The sequence below is a fragment of the Sorex fumeus genome, unplaced genomic scaffold (genome assembly GCF_029834395.1).
Source record: "Sorex fumeus unplaced genomic scaffold, SorFum_2.1 ptg000043l, whole genome shotgun sequence".
NCBI classification, from domain to species: Eukaryota; Metazoa; Chordata; class Mammalia; order Eulipotyphla; family Soricidae; genus Sorex; species Sorex fumeus.
Genome location: NW_026606100.1, coordinates 32,512,084 through 32,524,970, shown reverse-complemented (window position 1 = coordinate 32,524,970; position 12,887 = coordinate 32,512,084). Strand labels below are relative to the sequence as shown.

At 57.4% G+C, this 12,887-nt stretch overlaps 1 protein-coding gene across 1 annotated transcript; it reads left to right on the top strand.

Annotated features, from left to right (window-relative positions):
• Positions 1-6,209: 6,209 nt before the first annotated feature.
• LOC130029550 (calcium homeostasis modulator protein 1) lies at positions 6,210-9,849 on the top strand. The gene is made up of 2 exons (XM_056120526.1): positions 6,210-6,761; positions 9,364-9,849. Exons 1-2 carry the CDS (start codon positions 6,210-6,212, stop codon positions 9,847-9,849), a joined length of 1,038 nt encoding a protein of 345 aa, XP_055976501.1.
• Positions 9,850-12,887: the final 3,038 nt, after the last annotated feature.

Sequence of the window (12,887 nt, the reverse complement as noted above, 5' to 3'; positions counted from 1 at the left end):
AAGGGGAGAGGAGAAGGAGAATGAAGTGGCATGGGGGAGCAGAGACAGAGCAGACACAGACAAGAGAGACTGGTGTAGATGGAGAGAGGAATGAAATAAACTGCTACTAATACCAACCAGCCTGGCCCTCGTTCCTTCCTCCGCCTGACCATCGCCATCGACCTCCCCAGGTGGGAGAAGGGTGAGACTACCGAACGCGGGCTGCGGGAGAGATAGAGATACTGCCGTTGCATGCCGTGCCCCCTTTGTGTGAGTTTACACATCATCCACCCCATCTATCCTGCTTGCAATCAGGACATGCAAATGTTCCATGAGTCCCTAGGGTGGGACAAGATTTCAGCTAAGATTTGATAGGAATTGGGTGGTGAGGGACCAGGGAGGCTTGGAGAGGTCTGAGGTCTTCACAGATAAGCTCCCGGTCCTGGGCATGGAGGAAGCTCCGTGACCCATTTAAGCTGCAAGGAAGCGCAACTGGGCAGGGAACGGTCACGAACGCTGACAAGCGCCCTTGAATCCTCACGCTGAGCACTTAGGTGGCACTTCCGGCACAAAAGATCCCATGCCAGGGAGCAGGCAGGAGTTAATTCAAGATGAGGCTTGGTTTCAGGAAGCCCACTGCCTCATAGAGGGATGGAGATGGGTTTGGGAAGAATTAGAACCCAGAGCGAAAGGCGGCAGCGAGAGAACTGAGGCCAGCCATGAGCCCCAGAGGTTTAGCACAGGGGGCCGGTGATTAGGACACCCCAGACCCACCTGGCATTGCATGGTCCCCCGAGCACCGCCAGGAGGAACACCAGAGCAGAAATAGGACTAGACCCCAAGCACTATCAGTGTGGCCCCCAAATCAGGAAAAAAAAATTCTTTGATCTGGGGACTCAGGGGAGGGTTGATTTGAATCTTAGAAAGAAAAAAATGGAGAGAGGGTTTTTGTTTGTTTTTAATAGTGTTTTAAGTTTTGTTTTGGACCACTCTTAGCAGTGTTCAGGACCTGCTCCCAGCTCAGTGCTCGGGGCTTGTTCCCAGGGGTGTCAGAGATCACAGCTGGGGCTCCTCTGAGCTGTCTCCCCTTGAGTTATCTCCCTGCCCCAGTCTTTTCTTTACATTTCCCCAGCCCCGCACTCAGGTCTATTCTGGTTGGGGATGTTGGGCTTGGGGATTTTGGGGGGTCTTTTTGTTTGTTCATTTGTTTGTTTGTTTGGGTGGTGGGAAGGATTTGGGTGTTGGGCCATACCCAGCTATACTCAGAGGTTATTCCTGGCTTTTCACTCAGGAATTACTCCTGGAAGGGCTCGGAGGGACCATATGAGATGCTGGAAATCGAACCCAGGTCAGCCGCGTGCAAGGCAAGCGCTCTCCCCGCTGGAGACACTTTCCAAGTTGAGGGTGTTTTTGCAATGCCTGGGAACCCTCCACTTGGCCGTGTTCTTGCACCCTGTTCACCAGAGGTGTGAGAACAGGAGCTCCCTGAGGTTTGCACACCTGGTGGTGGCCGCACACTCCAGTGACAGAGCCGGAAGGCGCTTGTCTGCACTGTGCTGAGACAGCACCTGTGGCTGTGTCAACAGGAAGCCCACAGAGTAGAGCAGCCACCTCTGGGGTCAGTGTCGGGGCCTGAACTCAAGGCCTCATACTCTCAAGTCCTCCCACTGAGCTCGTCCCAGGTCCGGGACAGAGTTTGGACAAGTGGAGAGAGACGAAGGGGAAGGGGACAGGGCCACTCAGCCACAGGCATGGAGGGAACAAGCCGCAGAGGGGCAGTACGGACTTCCAAATGCACCCAGAAGATTGCTGGTCCGCCTGGAGGGAGCCCTCACTGCCCCTCACAGCCCAGCGGGGAGCCAGGTAGGACAGGAAGGTGCAGTCCCACCTGACACCAGTGAAGGGTCCTGCCCCAGGGCTGAGGTGCCACTCCAGGGCCCATGGAAAGACCACTGAGCTCTGTGACAGCAGACCCTGTGCCCTGGACACCCCTCAAAGGCATCCCACCCTCTGTAGACCCCAGAGGACATGCTTTCAGAACTCCAGGTCTCTCGGCCACCCTCCCTCTGTCCACCTCTACTGCCCGGCCCAGGAGGGGAACCAGGTCACTGCACTTGGGACTGAGGCACATCAGTGACCCAGGCGGCCCTGCCGACAGAGGTGCCCCCATCCTGGGCAGAGTCTAGGTGCTGAGACAGAAGTGAGGGTCCCCTAGTTATGAGGAAGTGGCTCCAGAAAGCACCAGGAGAGAACGGATTTGGGGGAGAGGCAAAGGGGGGTGTGGGGAGGGCAGACGAGTTCATGGGTGGCTCGGGAACCCCGAGTGTCATTCAGAGCCGGGGCCAAGAGGGCTTGTTCCTACTCTCCACATTTGCTCTCCCTGCATTCATGTGCCCCTGGCTGTGCCTTCAGTGAGGTTCGAGCTGGGTGGGCACCAAGGCCCCGGGGGTGGGCAGAGAAAGAGCAGGGAATGCTGTGAGAGAGGGGGTAGGCTTCTGAGCCAGACTCAGTCCTGGTCCCACTAAGCCTGCAGCAGAGGCGGGAGAAGTACGGGGTGTGGGAAATATTGGGGGCATTCCTGCTCAGTGCCCCAGTAATCACGCCCCCCTCCAGGTGTCCAGGGAACCGAGGGCAGCTGCCGGGTCCTACTGAGACAAACGTTCATGCAACCTGGCAACCCATCTTGCTGATGACCGCTGCCTCTGCCACCATGTGGATCTTGGGGTGCGCCCAGAGCTGCAGGTGGGCCTCTCCCACCCAGGCTCACCCATGCAAATAGGGCATTTCCCTGCAGGTCTGGCCGCTCCCCGGGGGCCCCCTTTGCATACTGCTTTTCCTGGCTTGCTTGGCTTCTTGGAGTCGGGGGGGCCCCCCAGCACCCGAGTGATCATGTGGCTCCCTGTTTTCTGCCCACATGCAGCAGGGTCTTGGAGATGTTGGAGAGGACAGAATCAGGCAGGCCAAGACCCCCCGGGAGAAGGGAGAAGGGGACCCTGAATCCTCCTGATCTCCAGAACCAGAACTCACGACTCTTACCTGCAACAGCAACTCTATGCTTTTATGACTTGATTACCTGGCAGTGGGGAGTCACTCCTGGCTGCTCCCAGGGGAACCCCAGGAATCCCAACCGTCCTAAAGAGAACCTTGGAGGTTCTGGAGAGCTCGTATGGGGACTAAGGCACTTATTTGCCTTGCATGCATGCAACTGACCTGTTTGATCCCCAGCACCAGACCTGGTGCCCTAAGCACTGCCAGGGGTCACTCCTGAGCACAGAGCCAGGAATAGCCCCCAGAGCACTACCAAGTATGATTTCCCCCAAAAAAACATACTAAGACAGGTAGGAGGCCAGACTCAGAGCTATGGCGCTGGAGCAGAGGCAGGAGCAGAGCAGTGCCTGGGGCCAGAGCCAGAGGGTTCTCTGGAAGCTGGCCAGGGCACATGGGTACCCTGCTCAGGTCCTAGAGGTCAACCTCCCCAACTCCCATATATTCAGCCTCCCATCAGACGATCCCCACAGAACAATGGGGAGGACATTCTGGGGGTGAAGAAAAGATCTTCAACTATTCAGTGTGAAACCAAGTCAGTGAGACATTTGAAACTTTTTTTTTCTTTGCTTTTTGAGTCACACCTGGCAATGCACAGGGGTTACTCCTGGCTCTACATTTAGGAGTTACCCCTGGTGGTGCTCAGGGGACCATATGGGATGCTGGGAATCAAACCCAGGTCGGCCACGTGCAAGGCAAACGCCCTGCCTGCTGTGATATTGCTCCAGCCCCTGAAACTAATTTTTACCACTGATTCAAGATTTAAAACTGCCTGAAGAATTGGACTGGAGTGATAGTACAGTGAGTAGGACACTTGCCTGCCACTTGGCAGAACTGGCATCCCTTCCATAAGGGATGTGCACCACCAGGAGGGATTCCTGAGTGCAGAGCCAGGAGAAAGCCCTGAGCATCGCTGGGTGTGCGCCCCCTCACCACAAAGGAAGGAAGGAAGGAAGGAAGGAAGGAAGGAAGGAAGGAAGGAAGGAAGGAAGGAAAGAAAGAAAACAACAGCACGAAAGTTAACGGGCAAGTTGTGATGGGCAGAACTCAGGGCTCGCTGGTATGAGGCTTGGAGTTCACACCCCAGCACCACACACGCACCACACACACACACACTCTCTCTCTCTCTCTCTCTCTCTCTCTCTCTCACACACACACACACTCTCTCTCTCTCTCTCTCACACACACACACTCTCTCTCTCTCACACACACACACACACACACACACACACACTATTCTAGGGCTCACCCTTTTCATTCAATAACTGTAATAAAGTCCTCGTGAATCTCAGAATAATACAATTCAACCACTTCTATCATTTTACTTTATTGATTTGTGGGGGGTGGGGGTGGATAGTGACTGGGGCAGTGCTCAGAGCTATTCCTAGCTGCTCTGGAGTGCTTCCTGGTAGAGTGCTTAGGGAACCATGCTTGGTGACAGTGACTGACCCTGGGTCACCCAGATGCAAAGCAAGTGTCTAATCCCCGTACCATCTCCCTGTCCCTGTGGCTTTTATTGACAAATCATGTTGACTAGAAATCGCAGCAAACGTCTGAGGCCAGTGCTGGTGCCCCTTAGCCCATGTGGGTGTCTCTGAGCACTGCCCCTTCCCTGAGTGCCAGCCTCTCCCCATGGTTTAGTCCCGTGTCAGGCGCATGGCGCTGCCACAGATGTCCAGGGAGGCCATCTCTGTGGTGGGACTCTTCTCCCACTCTCCCAGGGAGCCCCCAACAAAGTCCTCCAGCAGTCACCAGCCTTAGGACCCCTGGAGCCTTTAGCCTGTTGCAGGCCAAAGGGGACAACTGTCCTCCCAGCTCCGCGCTGAGCTTCCCACCCAGACCAGGACAGGAGAGAAAGAGCAGAACCACTCCCTGCCCTGCCGTCAAGCCCAGCTGCCACCTAGCCAGGTCCAAACCCGTTTCTCTACCTCCCACCTTGTGTGTCTCTCCCCAAGTTCGTCCACCCATCTCAGCACTGTCCACAGGGTCATACCTCGCCAGGGCTGGCACTGGCCCAACATGGGGTGCCCAGCCCCTGACTGTTTTGTCAGCAGCACAGACTTGCCCCCCCACGGTGGGCACGTGCCCGCAACACATGCTGCATCTCACACAGCCCCACGTGGGAGGTGCTCTCCAGGACCTCGTCTGCGATCTCATCCGGGATCTCATCTGGGATCTTGTCTGGAATCTCGCCTGGGATCTTGTCCAGGACGGCCCAGAGAGGCGGATCTGACCTGCTTTTCAGGCATGCTGTCCCTTTAACCCCAAACCCGCAGCCCTTTCACTCTTCCCTCTTTCATCTGCCCATCACCCCTGCCCGGGTCCCGGTCTGAGTCTGTAGAGATGCCAGAAGCCCAGGGTCCAGGTGTGGAACCCACAGCCCCACCGCCTTAGCTTTTGGTCTGGGGCCATCGAGGCGAGAGTGGAGCCAGCAGGGGCTGTGTGGGCGCTGGGCAGAGAGGCTCCTCCCAGGTTCGAAATCTCTGACTCCAGAGCCTGGGCTTTTCCTCTATGCATGTCTCATTCTCAGTCTCTCTGTCTCCACGTTGATCCTTACTGTGCTCAGGGCCACCACCACATTTATTGCCTTCTCCATGGCTCCATCCCCACCACCACCATGCCTTCCACAAAGAGGACCATTCCCACCACCTCCAACTCCATCCCCAACAGCAACACACCATCCCACCACCTCCACCAGCCCCACCATCACCTCCATCCTCACCCCCACTGCCAGCACCATCTTCCCACCATCAGTCCCCTGCCCCCCGCCACCACCATTATCACTCCCAGCCCAGCCACCCTCACAACCAGCAACCCACCAGCACACTGAGACTGTGTGACCTGGAAGGAGCCCCTGAGACCCACAGACAGCAGAGCAGGCTGCTTCCCTCGCTCCCGCCGGGGCTGTGCCAGCCTCTCCTTCCACACACGCCTGCCAACCCCCCTGAATTGCTCCCCACCAGGCGTGGCCCGAGGCTTCCTGGCCGGAGGCAGCTGCAGAGGGAGAGAAAGCAGCCAGAGGCTGGGACAGGGAGGGCCACGCCCTGGGCACCCCCACGCCACCCTCCCACGAGAGTCTCACAGACGCTCCCGCCCCCGCCCCAAGCCACCCGTCTCCGCCATGCGGTGGGTGCCCAGGGGGCTGCTCGCAGGGCCAGCGCCGAGGCGAGTGGCAGGGGACCACGATGGACAAGTTCCGGATGATCTTCCAGTTCCTGCAGTCCAACCAGGAGTCCTTCATGAACGGCATCTGCGGCATCCTGGCCCTGGCCAGCGCCCAGATGTACTCTGCCTTTGACTTCAACTGCCCCTGCCTGCCGGGCTACAATGCGGCCTACAGCGCGGGCATCCTGCTGGCCCCACCGCTGGTGCTCTTCCTGCTGGGCCTGGTGCTCAACAACAATGTGTCCATGTTGGCCGAGGAGTGGAAGCGGCCACCAGGCCGTCGCGCCAAGGACCCCGCCGTGTTGCGCTACATGTTCTGCTCCATGGCCCAGCGCGCCCTCATCGCGCCCGTCGTCTGGGTGGCCGTCACCCTGCTCGACGGCAAGTGCTTCCTCTGCGGCTTCTGCACTGCGGTGCCCGTGACTGCACTAGGCAATGGCAGCCTGGCCCTCGGCCTGCCTGCACCCGAGCTCGCCCGCCTGCTGGCCCGGGTGCCCTGCCCCGAGATCTACGACGGGGACTGGCTGCTGGCGCGAGAGGTGGCCGTGCGCTATCTACGTTGCATCTCCCAGGTGAGGGGGTGCCGGGGCCTGGGTCCCCCTGAGCTCTGGCGGGGGTCTAAGTCCCTACCCTGCCCAGTGCAGGGAGAGAGCCCCGCGGTCAAGGCTTCTACATGCAGGGACCTGAGTTCAAATTTCAACACCATGTGTTCTCCCCAAAGACTTCTGGGGTGGTGCTGGGAACCCCCAGCCTGAGCAGTATCTCTGGGCCTAGAGCATTAAACTTTCAGGCCTGATTGGCCAAGTACTGCTGAGAAAAGCTCCTGGGGTCCTGAGCATTGCATAGGACTGCCACAGAACATGGACATCTGTCATTTGTACATCTGTGGAGCCTCCTTGGGCATGGTTTCCCACAGATGGAGCTCTGAGGGACACAGGCTCATTTTCCCAGCTGAGGCTCTGTGGTGTGTGTGTGTGTGTGTGTGTGTGTGTGTGTGTGTGTGTGTATGTGTGTGTGGTGCTAGGGGTCTCACGCATGCAAGGTAATTTTGTTTTCTTTCTTTCTACCTTTCTTTTTTTATGTGTGTGTGTGTGTGTGTCTTGTTTGTTTGTTTGGGGGGCCACACCTGACAATGCTCAGAGGTTACTCCTAGCTCTGCACTCAGGGATCACTCCTAGAGCTGCTCAGGAGTTCATATGGGAGGCTGGGGATAGAACCTGGGCTGGCCATGTTCAAGGCAAGCGCCCAACCTGCTGTACTATCTCTCTGGCCCAGGATAACTTCTCTGCACCACCTCGCTGGCCCAGAGTCCAGCTGCTGAGAGCCGGGCTGTCTCCCCTGGGCTTGCGCCCTCCAGGACACATGCCGGGCGGCCTCTGTCCAAGGAAGGCTGTCTGTCCTGGGGCCCAGCCCAGCCTGCAGCACATGCGCACTCTTGAGCCAGGAATTTGCATTCTATCCCCTCCTGGGCCTGGCGGAGAGGCACATGGGTGGCTGGGCTGTTTGGGAACATTTCCCTGGCAAATGCCCCCAGCTGGTGCGTCGCAGCTTGGGGGGTGGGGGTGGGCACTGAGGGCCTGGGGGCCCCTCCAGAGAAGGCCTAGATATTGTGGCACCATCAATGCAAGGGCAAGGGGTCCACCGAGGGGAAATCCAGGCTCAGCCCCCCCAGCCCCCTCCCACATCCTCTTCCTCCGACCCCCCTTCCTCTCAGCCCCTCATGAACGGGAGGAAAGGAACCTGGGGGTGTCAGAGGAGGGTGTGGGAGGCTGGGCCTGCCTGCAGGAGCTGGAAGAGTGTGTTTGCACTGTGAGAGGCAAGGCCAGACCCCCCCTCTCCTGTGTTGCCTGTACCAACACCCAGATACCCCACGTGAACCCCACAGTCTGAGGGTGCATCCCAAACTCTGATTTCCTGGGCAGCTAACACTTCCTCTCTCATGGGGGGGTCCCCCAGACAGCCTCACGATCCTCCTGGCCTTAGACCCAGAAAGCACCAGTGAACAGCACCCGGAAAGCTGTGTGGCCCCTCACACATTTCAGTGGGTTGACTTACAAATCCCATCTGAGGGGTGGGAATGACTGTACAATGGATAGAGTGCTTTCCTTGCACAAAAATGACCCAGGCTCGAACATAAAGTAACAAAATAGGAGACTAACACCCAAGAGTGGCCGAGATTAGTACCAAGAGTTTTGCTCCATGGCTTGGAGGCCAGCCACACATTCTAGGGGAAAAGGGAGCTCAGATAGAGAAAGAAGCACCAAATAAAGGGTGTTGGGAGGATCCTCCCAGGATGGGAGAAGCATGCTGAAAGTAGACTATAGACCAAACATGATTGCCACTCAATGCCTCTTTTGCAAACCACAACACCCAAAAGGAGAGAGAGAACAAAAGGGAATGCCCTGCCACAGAGGCAGGGTGGGATGGGGGGAAGGGGGGTGGGAGGGGATACTGGACCCGTGGTGGTGGAAAATGGGCACTGGTGGAGGGATGGGTTTTCGATCCTTGTATAATTGAAACCCAAGCACAAAGATTTGTAAATCTACAACTGTACCTCATGGTGTTTCACTAATCCCAAGTTCGATTCCTCCGCCCCTCTCGGAGAGCCCGACAAGCTACCGAGAGTATTCGATATGCCAGACACAGTAACAACAAAGACTCCAATGGAGACGTTACTGGGCCCGCTCGAGCAAATAAAAATTAAAAAAAAAAACTGACCCAGGCTCAATCCCCAACATCCCACACGGTCCCCAGAGCCTGCCAGGATTGATCCCTGAGGGAAGAATCAGGAGCAAGCCCTGACCACCGCTGGGTGTGACCCAAAGACAGAAAAACAAATTCTACTTAAGATTAGTTGGTTTCATCTGAACTCCAGAAATTTTCTTTTAATTGAGTTTGATTTAAGTTTTAAATCTTTTTAATGGATCACTGTGAGATACAGTTACAGGAAGTTCACAAACTTCCGTGTGAGCTCTATAAATTTTCACGTACAAATCAGATTCCCAGCTGATATGAAAACGCGAGTCTGTTCAGGCCTGTCGGACAGAGGCGAGGACGAAACCTGATAGAAGTTTTGGGCCCGCCTAGTCCTCTGGGCCCACAGGGCCACGTCTGCACAGACCAGGGGTGGGGAGTAGCCCCGAGCCATGCCTGCTGACTGTCCCCCTTCCGCAGGCCCTGGGCTGGTCCTTCGTGCTGCTGACCACGCTGCTGGCCTTCGCCGTGCGCTCCGTGCGGCCCTGCTTCACGCAGGCGGCCTTCCTCAAGAGCAAGTACTGGTCCCACTACATCGACATCGAGCGCAAGCTCTTCGACGAGACGTGCACGGAGCACGCCAAGGCCTTCGCCAAGGTCTGCATCCAGCAGTTCTTCGAGGCCATGAGCCATGACTTGGAGCTGGGTCACTCCCACGGGGCGCTGGCCCCCGCCAGCCCGGCAACTGCGGTGGCCCCGGCCAGCCCCGACGGGGCCGAGGAGGAGAGGGAGAAGCTACGGGGCATCACGGACCAGAGCGCCGTCAACCGGCTGCTCACCAGCTGGCACAAATGCAAACCACCGCTGAGCCTGGGCCAGGACGAGCCACTGATGGGCAACGGCTGGGTTGGGGGCAGCCCCCGGGCTCCCCGCAGGGAGGTGGCCACCTACATCAGCAAGGTGTGAGCCCGGCCGGGGAAGAGGCGGGCATGTGGGTGCAGGCTCCCCGGGCCCCCTGGCACGGGCATCAGCCCCCCCCCCATGTCCATGAAAGGACCTGTCCAGGCCCTCACTGAGAAGGGCTTCTGGGCCACTGGGGCCAGGAGCAGTATTAGCAAGAATGGCCCAGGCATGGCTGGGAGGACCAGTGTGCACTGCCGGCTCCCAGACCCTTCCTCCCTAGCTCACCATCTCACAGAACCTGCTGACCGCAGTGTCTGCGCCACCCCAGTGTTGGCGGGGCCCTACTCCCTCGGCTCTGCTCAGGGAGCTGGGGGTGTATCTGGAACAGGAACCCCGAGCTCTGCTGAGCCTCGAGAGAAGCTGGCAGCCCACAGCAGACCTGATGGACCAACTCAGAACCTCACCTAGGTGACAGGTGGTGAGGCCAGGTGCCTGATTCAGGGACACTCAAGAGAAGCCAAAGTGTAGCCCCGGGAAGGCCGCGTGGGGCCACAGCACCAGGCCCAGAGAGCAGCCTCTGCCCCAGGGCCCCCGACCCTGACTGCCTCTCCTGTCCAGCCCAGAGGCTTCAGGCTCTTGCCACGGCCTCGAGGGGTGCAGGTCCTGCCCTCATAACAGCTGAGCACCGTTAGGGGTGGTCAGAGCTAAATTATGAATAGGGGGCACATTCAGACCACTCATGGGGGTTCCTTCAAAGCCCCCCTAACACCCCTAACTCCACAGGGCTTGGCCCCATAGAAACAGAAGCTGCAGGCCAGGAGAGAGTAGATCAGATAAGACAATTACCCTCCACACTGTCAATCCGGGTTAAATCCCTGGCACCACGGAGGGTCCTCTGAGTCCTGCCAGGAGTGATCCCTAAGCACAGCCTGCTGTGACCCCAAAACCAAACAAACAAAAGGATCAGAAGTCAAATATGCCCCTTTCCTCATGATCCCGCAGAGGAAAGGGGCTCTAACTCGAGGCCCTGAGTTGGGGTGTGTGTGGAAGGAGGTTGCTCAGAGGGAGTTTCAGTGCCAGGATGAGCCAAATGATTCAGCGTAGGCTCTATGGCTTCAAACTGTGTCCCCAGGGTGTTTCCTGAGCCTCAGTTTCCCCTTCAGTCAGAGGGCTGAGGACAGGGTGCCGCACTCCCCTCTGAGGGGCACCATTCACTCCGCTCTCTCTACCCACCTACGGGAGGACCCGGGAGCTCAAGCTGTCCTAAGGGATGAACTGGAGGGAGAAGAGGGGCTTCATCCCCCCCACCCTTCTAATGTCCTCGAAACCCCAGTCTTGCTCATCAGTGAACCCGAGTCGCTCCGTGGCAGCGTTGTGGTTGTTTGTCTTTTGGTGTGTTGGGGTTGAACCCAGAACCTCATACATGCAGGTTAGTTTGATGGTTCCCGTGCTTCCTTCTGTGTCCCCGCCCCCATCCCACCGTTCCACTTCTGAGACCCCCCCAACTCCCTCCTTTAATTACTGGGAGAAGGGGGGGGTCCCTATTAGCTGATGTGGGGTGGGACGGAGGGTGGAGGGCTCTGCCGGGGCAGGGAGCTTGAGCCCATGCTTAGGGGAGGGCTCAGAACACTGAGGAGACAGCTCAGAGGCTGAAGAGGCCAGGGGCCACTTCCAGCACCCCGTCTCTTGAGCGTTTGCTGGAGCATGTCCCAGAACGCTGTGCTGGGGAAGCCGTTACGGCCCAGAAATAAAAATAAAAATGCAGAAATACCAGGAGAGGTACAAGGAAACCCTGGGCTTGATCCCCGACAGCGCCACACTCCAAGGGAGAAGCAAATAGAAGTCAGCAGTCTGTTGGTGTGTGGAAGTGGGGTGGGCCAAGGAGCCCCCAGGGGGAAAAGTCATCCTCGTGGAATTGGGGGCACCAAAGTACAGAAAGGGCATGATGGCGTCAGGGAGAGCTGAGGCCAAGCCCCAGAGCCTGAAGACTTACAGAGATTGATGAGCCCCCCTCTAAGCGTGTCTCTGGAAGTGGAGATGAAAGGTCTGCTCTGTCCCTCAGATTATGCTGAAAGGGAAGGAGAAAGAATCTGGAATGGTGTTCCGTAGGACCTTAAAAATAAACACTGAGGCCTGGTGCAATAGCACAGTGGGTAGGGTGTTTGCCTTGCACGCCGCCGACCCAGGTTCGATTCCCAGCATCCCAGATGGTCCCCTGAGAACCTCCAGGAGTAATTCCTGAGTGCATGAGCCAGGGGTAACCCCTGTACATCGCCAGGTAAAAAATATAAACAGTGGCTGGAGAGATAGTACAGCAGGTCTTGCATATGGCTGACCTCTTGTCTTGCATATGGCTGACCTGGGTTTGATCCGGCCACCACATAGGCCAGGGATGATCCTTGAGAGAAAAAACAAAAGGCAAGGAGTCAGTTGGATGTGGGAAGAAAAATAAAAACCACCCTGCTCCAAATCCACCCACCAACTCCCTCCTGGCCCAGGGTCCCACATTCTGAAGTTCCCACCCAGCACTCCTGAGATTTGGGTTCGACTTTTGGTTTGGTTAGTTTGGGAGCAATGGCCGCACCAGTTGTGCTCAGGGATTACTTTCAGCTTAGTGCTCAGGGGTGGCTCCCGGTGATGGCTGTGGGACCATGCAGAGCAAGCAGTACTGAGGACTGGACCCCAGGACTCCTGCAAAACCTGCCCCTCAGCTCATCCAGCAAACACGCGTTTCCCAGACCCTTAGGTGCTGCTTTTTGTTTGTTTTCCCTCCACCTAAGATTTTCCCCCCTTAGTTATAAGTCCCTGATCATACCCAGCTCAGGGGACTAATTATGATGCCAGGGCTTGAACCCCTAGGTGACCCTGTACAAGACAAGTGCCCACCCACTGTATTATCTCTCAGGCCCCTCAACCTGAGGTCTGAAATAACACCAGAGTTAGCTGGAACTAGGGTGCGCCTCCTGGGAAGATGAATCAGCCAAGGCAGGACAGGGAGAGGCAGAAAGTTTTGCCATCTTCGTGCCATCTTCCTCCCTCCCAGCTGGGGCAGCTCTGCATGGTGGGGTGAGCGTCCCACAGGTGGCTGGGCTTGGCCCTGA